This window comes from Mchenga conophoros, linkage group LG12, assembly GCF_057382185.1.
Source record: "Mchenga conophoros isolate Kocher_MC1m ecotype Shallow Benthic linkage group LG12, M_conophoros_male_GT1.1, whole genome shotgun sequence".
NCBI lineage: Eukaryota > Metazoa > Chordata > Actinopteri > Cichliformes > Cichlidae > Mchenga > Mchenga conophoros.
The window spans coordinates 39204950-39217837 of record NC_140537.1 but is presented as its reverse complement, the minus strand read 5'-3'; the positions used below and the strand labels follow the sequence as shown (position 1 = coordinate 39217837).

The 12888-nt window shown below is 48.4% G+C and overlaps 1 protein-coding gene across 1 annotated transcript in view; it reads right to left on the bottom strand.

Moving 5' to 3' along the window:
- Positions 1 to 12888, bottom strand: part of LOC146563368 (regulator of G protein signaling 3-like) — a 29737-nt gene that overhangs the window by 11888 nt on the left and 4961 nt on the right. The window contains exons 3-15 of the mRNA XM_085295754.1: positions 12883 to 12888; positions 12339 to 12423; positions 12217 to 12267; positions 11750 to 11808; positions 11573 to 11667; positions 9730 to 9798; positions 8800 to 8860; positions 8591 to 8711; positions 6613 to 6872; positions 1912 to 1993; positions 1722 to 1827; positions 1528 to 1624; positions 657 to 914 (exon numbers count right to left, since the gene is read on the bottom strand). The exon at positions 12883 to 12888 is cut by the window's right edge and continues 202 nt beyond it. Of these exons, the coding sequence (XP_085151880.1) occupies positions 657 to 914; positions 1528 to 1624; positions 1722 to 1827; positions 1912 to 1993; positions 6613 to 6872; positions 8591 to 8711; positions 8800 to 8860; positions 9730 to 9798; positions 11573 to 11667; positions 11750 to 11808; positions 12217 to 12267; positions 12339 to 12423; positions 12883 to 12888 (1350 nt within the window). The remainder of the gene's footprint in view (positions 1 to 656; positions 915 to 1527; positions 1625 to 1721; positions 1828 to 1911; positions 1994 to 6612; positions 6873 to 8590; positions 8712 to 8799; positions 8861 to 9729; positions 9799 to 11572; positions 11668 to 11749; positions 11809 to 12216; positions 12268 to 12338; positions 12424 to 12882) is intronic.

Here is a 12888-nt window from a genome sequence, read left to right as displayed (position 1 = left end):
GGAAACTGTTGATTTCAGCATCGTTCTGATGGTGCACGAACATCAGCAAACCAAACTACAAAATGATGTGCAGGTAAATATATGAATGCAAACAAAGACATAAAGAGAGCTTTACAGAATAATGATGGTTTCGATGTGGCGTTTACTCAGTCCCAAAGGTCAAAGTGTTTCACCTGAAACTGTCAAACTGACTAAAATATTCTCTTTCAACACAAATATCTGAGTTTAGCGAGACTCTCTAACTGGAATGATGACTGTACAGCGTCAGGGTATTTCCCATAAAAACAGCAACTTACTGTATTTACAATGTTTTTCATGAAACAGCAGCTTTTCAGATTACGACTTGTTTTTTCTTCTTCTTTGGGGTTTTCCTTTCTTTGGTGAATCGATTAAACTCACTGCGTGTTCAAACCATCTGACATTTTTAGACATTGTCTTCTTCGTGCTTCACACTCAGACCGTTTTACGTTGGCCTGTCAGGTTGTCACGGGGCTGTCGGTCCCGGTCACAGATTCAACGGCTGCAGTAAGTCGATGTTCTAAACTTCAGTTCTGATTATTCTGACGTCTCTGCACAGGACCCTCAGTGCTGGAACCAAACACTGACAAACTGTGTTCTACTCCTTCTGAATACAGGCCCCGCCTCCTGACACTCACCTGCCCTTCTGTGCTGACAGGTGACAGGATGATGTAATTGTCTCCATTTGATGATGTCACACGTGTGCCCTTCAGGGTGGTGGTGTGAGGTGTGTACATCTCCTGGTCTTCCTCCTCTTCCTCTTCCTCCCTGTCCTCCTTTCTATCCCTCCATAGAGAACCTAGAGCTCCCAAACTGGCCCGGACCCCTGACCCCTGACCCCATTTGCGGTCTTGTTTGCTTTGGGTGGGGTTAGACAGCAACTTCCTGCCTGTCGTCTAGGAGACAGAGGAACATTAGCTTAGTGTAAGATCAGTTAATAAGCGCTCATTTGTCTGGCGAGCTGTTGTGAGGTCAATGATACAGAAAAGGAGAAGCACAGTGAAGTAAACATGAGAGCAGACATCAGAGACACAACCTGAAAACACAGAGTTTATATCAACCCATGTTCTTCTGATGTTCAGCTGTGAGCTTAACTAGCATGTAATGTTCAGCACTTGTTTTCTTGGATTGTCAGGTGATGTGTTGCTATGAATTATGGGATGGCATCATCTCCTCTTCTTTTACAAATGGTGCTACAGTGTCTCCTTGGCTAAAGGAAGGAATAAAGGAAGCACTGAAGCTCCCACACGGTGTCTTCCAGCCCTCACTGGTGGTTGTGCCAGAGGTTTCTTCCTGTCAGAAGGGAGTTTTTCCTTCCTGTTACCAAGTGCTAGCTTTAGCAGGTCTGACTGTCGGGGTATTATCGTAGGTCTTACGCTATAAACCTCGAGCTGATTTGGTGTTGTATAAGTAAAACTAAAATGAGCTGAATGAGAGCTCCTTTGATTATCTGCAGCTGTGATTATGACCACAGGTGCAGTTCAAATGGTCCTCACGCATGAAACTCACCGCGCTGTGTGTGTGTGGGCGGAGCATAGCGTCACATGCTGACCGGACCTCAGGTAAACTTCTCCACACCACCAACACAATCTGAGACTGACAGCTCCTGAGGAGACGCGCCACTGTTAGTATTCACAAAAGGCCAGATGTGCCCTGTGATTTACCTGAACATGTGGGGTCACTCTGACAGGGGGCAGGGTTACCTGATGGCATGGGCAAGGTCGACGCACTTCCAGGTCTCTACAGGAAGCCCATTGAGCTGCAGGACCGAGTCTCCCTGACGGAGTCCAGATTGATGAGCCGGACCGCCTATGAGCAGTGAGGACAGCCAGGTGTTTATTACCTGTGAGTGAACGGGATGTCGTACAGCGGTCGTGGAATTGTCTTTCTCACCTGGATCTACCGCCTGCACTCTGACCGGGCAGTCAGAGCAGATGGTGAAACCGAATCCATCTTTTCCTCGAGCGATGCTCACCTGCAGGACAGTCAGAACACACCTGAAGTCAGTTTAAAACTCCACCTTCTCAGCGAGGCGTAGCAGGTCTGCTTTCCTGTCACAGAGCCCAGATTAAGTCTGGAGGAACTCCTTTTGTTCTCCACACATCTGAGCAAACTCTGACGATGTTTCACCTGAAGGTGAGACCCTACAGGTGACAACACTTTGGTGCACTGGTCAGTTTAGAGATTTGGGGTCATTTGGAAAAGCCAACCACCGAAGGATTTTTCTCTTTATGAGAGATCAGCAGGGAGCTTTGGTGATGATACGCAGGGTTAGGGTTACTCCTTTCCAGGAGATTTTATTTTCCAATAAAAGCAGTTGAAATCTTACAGCCCGCCTCTTTGAAGGCTGATTTCTTAAAATGACACGTTTATTCTCAGAGAGCCGCTGAGGAGTCGATTATGGAGCCTTCTGTTGGTTTCAGTATTTTGGATCAAATTATCACCTTGCTGTTCTAAAACGTTTGTTCGGTCGTGTCATGTAAACATAAACTGTGAGGGTAAATGAGCCTGCAGTGAACCTGTTCGTTTGACTCATGTATGCTGTCCTGTGCTGAGTTACCGGCGTGGTCACTCTGTTATTGATGACTCATCACCTTAAAGTTTCTTCTCAGGATGACTGAGAAGCTGTCGTGTAGGACAGAAGGCTGCTGTCAGGTCAGGTTTGTTCCTGCTGTGATGCTCTCAGCCTGCAGGGCGCACCGTGTGTTACTCCACGGCCCTGTTGACCGAGGCCCATTGGGCCATGTTTGGTGGGGGTCTCCAAGTGGTTTCCATGGCTGTGTAAACAGAGACGGCGCAAGGAAAGGTCGCCTCGTCCTGAGAGTTTCCTCGCCACAATAGAAGTTTAATGTCCCCGACTTCAGACTGACAGGCTGATATTAAAACTGCTGCAGGGGAACCAAGAACAGCGTCGGGGTGAAGGTATGCAAACAGCATTTGTCTGCAGGTTCAGTCCTGCTCTCACGATCCCGCTCCTGCGCCATCTTCCTGCCTCTGCAGAGCTTTCAGGCCAAACAGGAAGTGGAATGACCAGGAATAGGAAGCTGAGCGTGCCTTTAACACAGCTTTGCATTTGTCTAAATCAACAATTTCCCCCGGCCTCCTCAGGCTGAGCCAAGTGGGAAAAGGAGATCAGAGGAGGTTAGAGAAGCTGTTTGAACATTTAAATACCAAATAATCATTTAGATTCATGCTCTGAGGCAGTGAAGCGGCCTTTTTAGACGTCCCACTGCTGTGGCGCTCTCGAATCAACAGAAGCGCTCGTCAATCTGGTTTGAACTCGTGACAAAGAACCGAGAAACCTTCAAACTGTGAAAGGTGGACCTCAGGAGAGGGATTGTTTTCTGACTTCTAATTGGCTGAGGATGCAGGGCCGGTGCTCAGAGCTGTCCTGAGAAATCGTGGGACGGAGTTAAACCCCAACACGTTGGACCTCCCTTACCTGTCCACTGAAGGATTTGTAAACTGGAGCCAGTCAGACCATTTCTTTAATTACAACTCAGGACCAGGATGAGGATGGTGTCAAAGGTCAACTGTCTCACCTGATCTGTGCGGCTCTGGTTCTCAATGATATTTTCCATATGTGGGCCGAGGACAGGCAAACAGTAAAAGTGTCGGTCGGGGAATCGTCTCTTTGTCTGTTTGTTCACAGTCTTCACTTTTTAGGTGCACGGAAAGCCAGCATTCACAGACCCACCACGACTTTGCACACATCACACAGAACTCCTGTTCCACGTGCACCTGCTCCCAGTCACGGGGGAGCTGCCATGCACGCCCCTGAACCCTCTGCTCCACCCCTCCCCTGCAGCTGAGTCCCGAACCACACCATCACACTTTGTCTCCAACATTATAGTAACAGCTCTGCTCCGTATTAGCCGACTGACTTATTCTGCTCTCAACGAGCTGAAACTGAACCGAGATAAAACTCTGTTTTGTCTAAGTTATTCTCTGGGGTCAGAGGTCACAAAAATAAAGGAATTGCTAGTAAAGTTAGTAACTAGCACAAAGAATTTGAGTCTGGGCTCATCGTTTCAGTTTATACTTTAGTGGTTCTGCTCTGCTTGTTCTCTGATGTCATCTGATGCTTTTGGACCAAACCGTCTGAGGTCCAGCTCTCCATCACTGGTAGCTCCGCCCTCCGACCTGCTCTAACAGAACGAACTTCCTGTTTCATTCAGTAAGACCCGAAACCAGCACGTGAGACGCTCCGGTTACACAGCACACACACAACACAGGACACTGTGGAGCTTTTCCCAGGAACATGACACACATCCAGGCGTGACATCAAACTGCACAGCCAATCAGGAAAGCAGTTTGCTTTCTGCCATTTTTGTGGCGAACTGAGCTTCCTGCGATTGGCGGTATTGAATACCGATTATCTGTCACACTCTTTTAAACAGACAGAAACAAAGAAAACTGTGCTGACCTGGATCCAAGAACCTGAAACAGCTTTTAGTCTCAGAGCTGCTGTGATGCATGAAACGTCCCAGTCAACATCATCAATAAGCACAGAGGTCAAGACTGATCGATGGAATCAATAATCATAGCTTTAGACCTGAGGCAGGTTCTGTCCGATGCAGACGTGACACAGACGGTGGATGGTGTGCATGGCAGCAGGTCAGAGTTCGAATCCTGTGGATCCACCAAGTGGTCCTCAGCAGAGCTGAACCAAACCAGGATGAAGATCCAGACCAGGTCCGAGTCCAGCGTGCCGATCGAGGTAAACCCGTGTGAGCGCGTAGCAGAGGCTCAGAGGTGAACTGGATGTATGTGTGTGGGAACCAGCACACAGAATAATAGCAGGAAACTCACACACTCAGGCACACAAAAACAGTGGATGTGTCCCTGTGATAACACGCACACACTTCCTGAGCACACACACTCGGGCTGACGTGTGTTTGTGAGGGCTTTGACTCATCGTCCCACTCCTTTTTCAGGCAAGTTTTGTTTTTTGTTTTGTGTATTTTATGTTCAATATAGGTATTTGTTGTGCCTGAAAATGAATAAATAAATGAATGAATGAATTAGCAATCTTCTTAAAACATAATCCACCTAATCCCACCCTCGTTATTTTCCTTCCCTCCCTCCTCCCCAAACCATAAAAATTAAAACATACCGGGGCGATCGTGGCTCAAGAGTTGGGAGTTCGTCTTGTAATCGGAAGGTTGCCGGTTCGAGCCCCGGCTCGGACAGTCTCGGTCGTTGTGTCCTTGGGCGAGACACTTCACCCGTTGCCTACTGGTGGTGGTCAGAGGGCCCGGTGGCGCCAGTGTTCGGCAGCCTCGCCTCTGTCAGTGCGCCCCAGGGTGGCTGTGGCTACAACGTAGCTGCCATCACCAGTGTGTGAATGTGTGTGTGGATGGGTGGATGACAGGTTGTGTAAAGCGCTTTGGGGTCCTTAGGGACTAGAAATGCGCTATACAAATACAGGCCATTTACCATTTACCATTAATGTTTTCCCAAGCTCCTGAATCTGAATGCGAGTCCTCTGAAATCTGCCTGAAACACCCACAAACACCAGCAAACGTGTACAAACACCCACAAACACCTGAGAGCTGGAGCTCTGGTTGCTCTGCACAGGAACAGAGGACACACTGTGTTGGACCTCATGTTTCGGATGTTTCTGAGGCTGGGGTCAGAGAGCAGCTTGTGACGGTTACAGAAGCAGCTTCACTCCATAATTCATCACATGAATGTTTGATGAGCCTCTCAGAAAAACAGTAAAACACGAGGAGCCTGCGAGCAATCGGAGCAAACAGGACCACGATGCTCAGAATAACCTCCATCAGCATTATTCATCCTCTCTGAGCAGGACGCGCTCCATCAGCAGCTGGTTACACTGTAAGTAATGCTTCACCCACCGGTTAGTGAAGTCACATCTGAAGACCCAACAGAGACATGTCAGGTCTTCTTTCAGGAAGTGACCATATTTGGACAAGAGGGCAGAGTGCTTTGTTATCAGCTAATCCTAACTGTACTAGACTGTGGAGAGCATCTTACTGTTAATTAGTATCGAAATCCTTGAATTTCATTCACCAAAACTGAAGCTCCGCCTTCTTGGGGCGCTCAGTACAGTGACAGCAGCCATATTATCGGTCACATGATGTCATTAAAAAGCATGATGCATAAAGTTAAATGATTAAAACTAATAAAACTAATAAAAAGTTTTTCATTTGATTCAGATTTATATGATGATTATGGAGAAAAAGTAGAATTGGGCTGAAAGGTCTGTTGCTTTATTACGTATTCAGGTTGTGTATCATGTTTTTGAAAAGTAACTATGTAACTAAGTAACTAATTAGTTTTGAAAATAAGTAACTAATTAGTTACTAATTACTTTTCTCAAGTAACTTGACCAACACTGATTGGGACTAGTGCTGCTTCTGCTGGACGGTAGAGGAACTGCAATCTTCACACACTGTCGATCAGATAAACCAAACTAAAGTTACAGTTACTCTCTGGTGACCAACCAACTTCTTAGTTGTCTGTTGCGTTACGTTCAGGAACAGAAGGAGATATGGTCGCTGTGAACATCGCACCTCCACCTCCTCCTGGTGCATGTTTAACGGCGTGTGTGCGTGTACGCTGACTCACCTCCATTCGCTGCATAGCGCTGCCGTCTCGGCCAGCGTACTGCTGGCTGGTGTTGGTGTACAGTGTGGAGGCGTGGCTGCTGTAGCTGGTGACCTCAGAGTGGAGGCTGGAGATCAGGTCTTTTGGCCCGCTGGTGCTGGTGGCACTGGTGGAGGTGGACTTTGTCAGGCTGGCCGTGGACGCACCGGTGGAGGAAGCCGCATCAACGATGTGGTTCAGGTCAGAATCAGGGGTGGAGTCCGGAGTCCTCCGAAGGTCTGCTGCAAGCAGATAACCACCATCATCATCATCATCACCTGCTGCATCATCCCACGACCACGCCGCATTCTTCCAGAACATCTCGGCTGTCCTCGGAGCAGACTGAGCACACCCAGGACACCAGCAGAGACCCAGGTACGCTACAGGTAAAGGGGTATGCCCGGGCTCACAGAGCTGCTGCCACACTGTAGGATTTGACCTCGAGACCAACAAAACGTATCATGTGACACAGAACGGGGCTGAACAACAAACAGCTGCTGCAGGCAGACCGAAGCTGCTTCTTCTGTGGTCCCGCGCTCGCTCTGTGCAGCCCGGCGAACCACAGTCAGCCCTCAGTATGATGTCAGAGAGAGAGAGAGAGAGGGACATGAGCACAGAGGTATTGTGAGGGTCACATGGTTAGTGGGCTGCTTGTCATTACCATGGTAACCATGTGGACCCCTGGGGATGAGTGAGAGAGCAGGAGTCACTTTTAATCTATATCAGCCCCCCACCCCCCAGCCTCTATAAATAGACGAATGTATGGATCCACACACGGGCAAGCAGCTGCTTACGGCGCCGTCACCACGAAGCCCGACTTTTAGGATTCAAGCGTTCCTTCTTGATAAAGCAGTTGGTGCTGGATCAGGTGGCCCTGCACCCTCCCTTAGCTACGCCTGGTGGAGCGTAGCTGACAGTCTTCACTGACTCTGTGTCATTGTTGGATCGACCTCACAGCAGAAAGCGCCCTGAGGCGATGGCTGCTGTGATTTGGCGCTGCATAAATAAAACTAAAGCATAACGGTAGATGAAGACTTCACGCTGCCACAATCGCCAAACATCAAACACGCAGATCAGACTTTAACAGCAGACCGGCCACAGTTGAGCTGACCTTTGACCTCTCCAATCAGGCAGGCCATCACACCTTTCCTGTTGGAGTATTATTTCCTCTCCAGGTGCTTCATGGATCACTCAGTCTCCAAATCTCGACTGAAACTAAGGCTACGTTGACACTGCAGGTGAAAGCACATCAAATCCGACTTTTCTGACCCTCTGCAACTCATATCCGATCATGGTGTGACGGTGTGAACGGCACAAATCCAATATTTACAAATCCGACCTGGGTCACTTCCATATGTGGTCCTGAATCCGATACATATCTGATGTTTTAGAAAGCGACTGCTGTTTGATGGTCATGTCGCATTAAATCCGTCTTTTACGTCCCTGACACAAGACAGACGCCGATTATCAGCGCCGGAGAAGACATCGCGAACGCTTCCTGTCCGTCCAGTACAACTGCTGGGAAGACAGTGTTGGAGAAACGTGAACATTTCATTTGTTCTGTATAATCTGCAGATTCTGACAGAAATCTGCAGCTAGAAGCTCCGCTCCTCTAAAACAGCAACAAGGATCATTATTAGGCCAAATGTAGATAACACAGTAACTTTATAACTTAAAGGAAAACTGGGAAACGTAAAGTCAGAAACAGTCAAACACTGTTTGCTCTGGGTCTAAACGTCGTGTGTGACGTCTTCTTTTGTGGCCGCTTTGAGCGTTCACACTAGATGTTGTTTTTTTAGTGCTATATAAATAAATTATGGGATTCACAACACCTGTCAGCTGACTTACCTGTAACAGAATGACATCATCAGACAGGTCACTGTGAAGCTCCTCCACTGACTTTCGGAAAGTTGCTTCACAATCACCGGGGTCACATGACCACGGAGGAGCCAATCCTTACCTCTGATGTCCACACACGCCTCTTCAGAGCTTCTTGTTGGTTTGCTTCTGTGTGATGTCACTCTCAGGTGTTTGCTCCACCCATACTCCTCCGCCAAGAGGTAGAACCAACCATTGAGGGGCTGTCATTCCAGAGGAGGCGGAGCCAGCAGGTTACAAAGTGTATAAACAGTCAGTGCGAGATTCTCTGCTGCGATTACTTTAACTCACCTCACAGGATGAGACGAGAGAGCCAATCCTGAAGCTCATACAGCCAATCAGCTGACTGCGCCTGAGGAGATGGACACACCTGATGAGTAAGACAAAGCACCGCCTTCAGGCCAGATAGTCTGCATAACCTTAGATAATTCAGGCCGTGAACTTTAATTGGAATGTTTAAAGTAAAACATTTGATTTCCTGTTTTCAAGAGCTCGGCGGCAGAAGAAGGTCACAGGGACGAGGATCCTTTGGCTGGTTTGTGTCCTCGCTGTCCAGGTTCAAGTGAAGCTTCTGGTTTGAAACCCTGTGACGCTGAATAACCGAGCTCAGGATGGTCGGCATGTTCTCGCCAAACACACTGAGCGTGCCCATCAGCGCTCTGTGTTTGCATGCTTCAGAGCCTCAGCTTTCTCAGTCAGTCATACAGATTTCATCTCTGTGGTGTTCTGCATGTACTAGAGCTGTTTCTTATATTTTGTATTATTTAAGTTCAGTCGGTTCTTGTTCTGATCGTCTTGGAGCGACCGCATCATTCTGGATCAGAGGACGGAGCAGCTCGGCCTGTTTCTGGAAGCTTTCTGAACCTCCTGCGTTTGTGGTTCTTCTCTTCATGCTCAGGTAATGAGGTGTCTTCCTCCTGGAGATTCTTCTTCTCTGGCTGGATGTTGTGACCATGGAAAGGAAAGACCCACACCTGTGCAGGTACCTGCAGCCTTGAAGCTGAACTCTTCCTCCAGTCTGGATGTTGAAACCTCAAATTCAAGCTGAGTCTGAACTTTTCATCATGTGACCTCAAAGTGTTTAAAAAAGTGTACCACGTGAGCCCCACTGCCACCATCAGGCCAGAGTGTGAACTGCAACATGTGTGGATGTCCAGCCTGAAGAGAACTGCAATCATCAGCAGCTCAACAGGTGAGAGTCAGAGTGATGTCATCACTCACCTGTTGTCAGCAGGTCGTCTGAACACTGAAACCAGCAACCTGCTCGGCATGAACTCTCCTCTGATCCACCTGAGACACACACACACACACACACACACACACACACACACACACACACTGTAAACACAATGGAAATGCAAACAGTGTAAACCACATGTGTCCAACCTGAGGCACGCGGCTTGAATCAGGTGCATCACTCATTTAAGCCGGCCCTCCACAGGAAGAAGAAACAGGGTGTGCAATTCTGATACACGCTACAGTGCCCATGCAGCTTGGGGTCAGAGGTCAGCGATGCACTTCAGTGTGAGTCCAGACTTCAGTCCGAAACGTTTGAATCGACTTTAAGCAACAAAGGAACAGGTAAGCGATGAAGAGCAGCCGGAGGACATGCTCTCTGTCTGCACTTTGAACTCTGCTCACTCACGGACGCAAACATCCAAACGCGAGGAGATGAAAGCACGTCTGACCGTCTCCTCATCTCCCTCAGAAAAACTAAGCTCGAGCCTGCAAAGCTGCCATGTACAGACCCTCGACTGCCACGGCTGTCCTCAGGAGCACAGCCACATTCTGCTGTCTCAATGGTGGTGCTGATGGAGGTGGGTGGAGGGTGTTTTAGAACTGGCTGCTTGGTTAGTAGTTATATTTTCCTTCATTCAGGAGTGCAGACAAGTGTTGATGCTGTATGTGATTCCACTTAATCCATGATAACCACAATGTAGTATCCATGCATGTGCAGACGATGCACATGTGCACCAGGCTCAATGTCGCCCCCTCTCAGACGCAACACGTAAATGCATCTGGCAGTGCTGACATGTTGGGAGCCTCAGGTGGGTGAGCACAGCGCTGTGCATGATTATTAGGTACTGACACCTGTGCGCCACCATGAGGAGTATATTGTGTAAACTAGGATCGGCAGTGTCACATGATCTGCACTGACGCTCAGCACCGGTGCCCCCCAGGGATGTGTGTGCAGGCCACGGCTGTGCAGCCCCACCCAGCTCCAACAGCATCATCATCAGTTGTCAGGACAAGAACCTGCTGCTCAACATCAGCAACACCAAGGAGCTCGTGGGGCGGAGGCATTTACATCGAGGGGAATACAAGTGGAGAGAGTCGGATGCTTCGGGCTCCTGGGCATCACATCAGTGAGGACCAGCAGCTATGACGCTCTGTGACCAGGACAGCGCATCAGCAGGTCTGAGCTGCCAGCCATCCAGGACATCTACAGGAGGACGGCCCAGAGGATCTTCTCTGGTCCCAGCCACCACAGCCTCACGCTCTTCATGAGGAGCGTCCACACCCACAGCAGCAGGGACAGTTTCTACCCACAAGCCATCAGGACATTGAGCTGCTGGAATATTGGACAGTTTATATTACACACTGTACATGTATGTGGCACTACCTCTGCACTACAGTTGCTACAGTATTTTTAATATCTGTATTCATTGATTTTACTCTTTTTTATTAAGAATTTCATTGGATGGTTGCAGCTGTGAAGAGCTAAAACTATTATATTGGAGCGCTGACTGTACGGGGGCGAGGCTCGCGAGCTGTGAGCCAGCCTGCCTGACAGCTCATGCTCTGGTGCAGGTAACGGTGATGTTCGTACAGCTGAAGCTGCTGGCTGCGGGAAGCCTTCTTTGAAACCTCCACACTGGATCAGACTGTAGGTAAGAACTCAGGACAGGAAATGGCGTGATCCAGGATCTTTCAGTGAAAGTTCATTTCCAGTCTGACCCCAGACTGGAACTCCTGCAGCAAACTCTCATAGCACAGTCGAAGGTGTCCTGAGTCCCAGCGCCGTCTCTATAAGTGTGCAATTAGAAACCTTTGTGTGACTCACAGCTTAAAGCGGCGCTTGTATTTTGGGTTCTTGTTGTTGTAGACCGTGTCAGTTTTAATCCTGATGCTGCGTTGCAGGTCATAGGTCAGGGCCAGCTGTGAACACATGCACAAACAGGTCTTTGATATTCGACTGTCGCAGTAGCAGCTGATCAACTTACTGACATCACATCCTCACCTTCACATAGGAGTCACATGATCTCTGGGATTGTCCCATCAGCCCTCTGGCCTCATGGACTGCAGACAGAAGAGAACAGGCTGACCAAACGAAGACGGATGAACGATTGATCACTGGAACACTGAGCTCCAGGACAGGAAGTCACTTCCACAATGTGCCGACAGCAGCGCAGTTACAGTTCAGCCCGACAGCAGAACGCCTGATTTATTACAGGATAATATTTATTTCCATAAACATAAACTCTGCATGTGAATCTGTCAGAGAACCTCAAAGAGTAGGAGAGGCAGCCATCTTTGTTTTTAGCTGATCAAACACTGTAAGTCTGAGTCTCTGCTTATCCACCCGTCGTCCACACTTAGTCTGACTTTTTACTGGGCTACTCTGAGGTTCTACCTGTGTTTTAATGATTATTCTATTCTATTCTAACTGTCAGAAGGTCTCCTCTGATTGGCTGCTACAGCACTTACTGTGAATGATCAGCTGTTGCAGCTCTCTGGTGACTGACAGTCGCAGCTGACCTACAGAGAAAGGAGACAGCCGGAGTCAGTTGCAGATTTAAATCGATCGATCATTGATCGATTGATCACACCTCTGCCTCTGAACGCAGACGGCTGGACCTTCTTCCTCCTTCTGGTCCTGGTCTCAGGAATGCTCCCCATGGACCCGGGTCTAACCTGGGATCAGAACATGGATCATTCTGAGCTGGTCTCGCTTTATTCTTACTGATCCTTTGCAGCCAATCAGAACTCTACAAATTTCCCAGAAACCAACGAGGAAGCCCCGTGCTTCCTGACTGCCACCTTTAGCAGAGGAGACGCTGAACCGTGCAGCACAGTAAGAATAAAAACAAAGACACAAACTGTGATGACGCCGCCGCGAAGGACCAGGCAGATATATATCATCACTGCGTTGTCATGGCGAGTGCTTCCATTTACTTTTACTTACTTTCATTTTTAAGAAGTAATCAGAACAAACATGAACTCTGAAGTTTCATGTAAACCTTCATTTTGTTGTTTCTGCTAAGGTTGAGCTTACGTTTCCATGGTAACCTTGTGTTTATGTTGCGGTGCTATGAACTCTGGGTATCGTAGTAGAGGAAGTCCTGGACAGAGCCTGAACCCTCACAGACCCACCTCGGA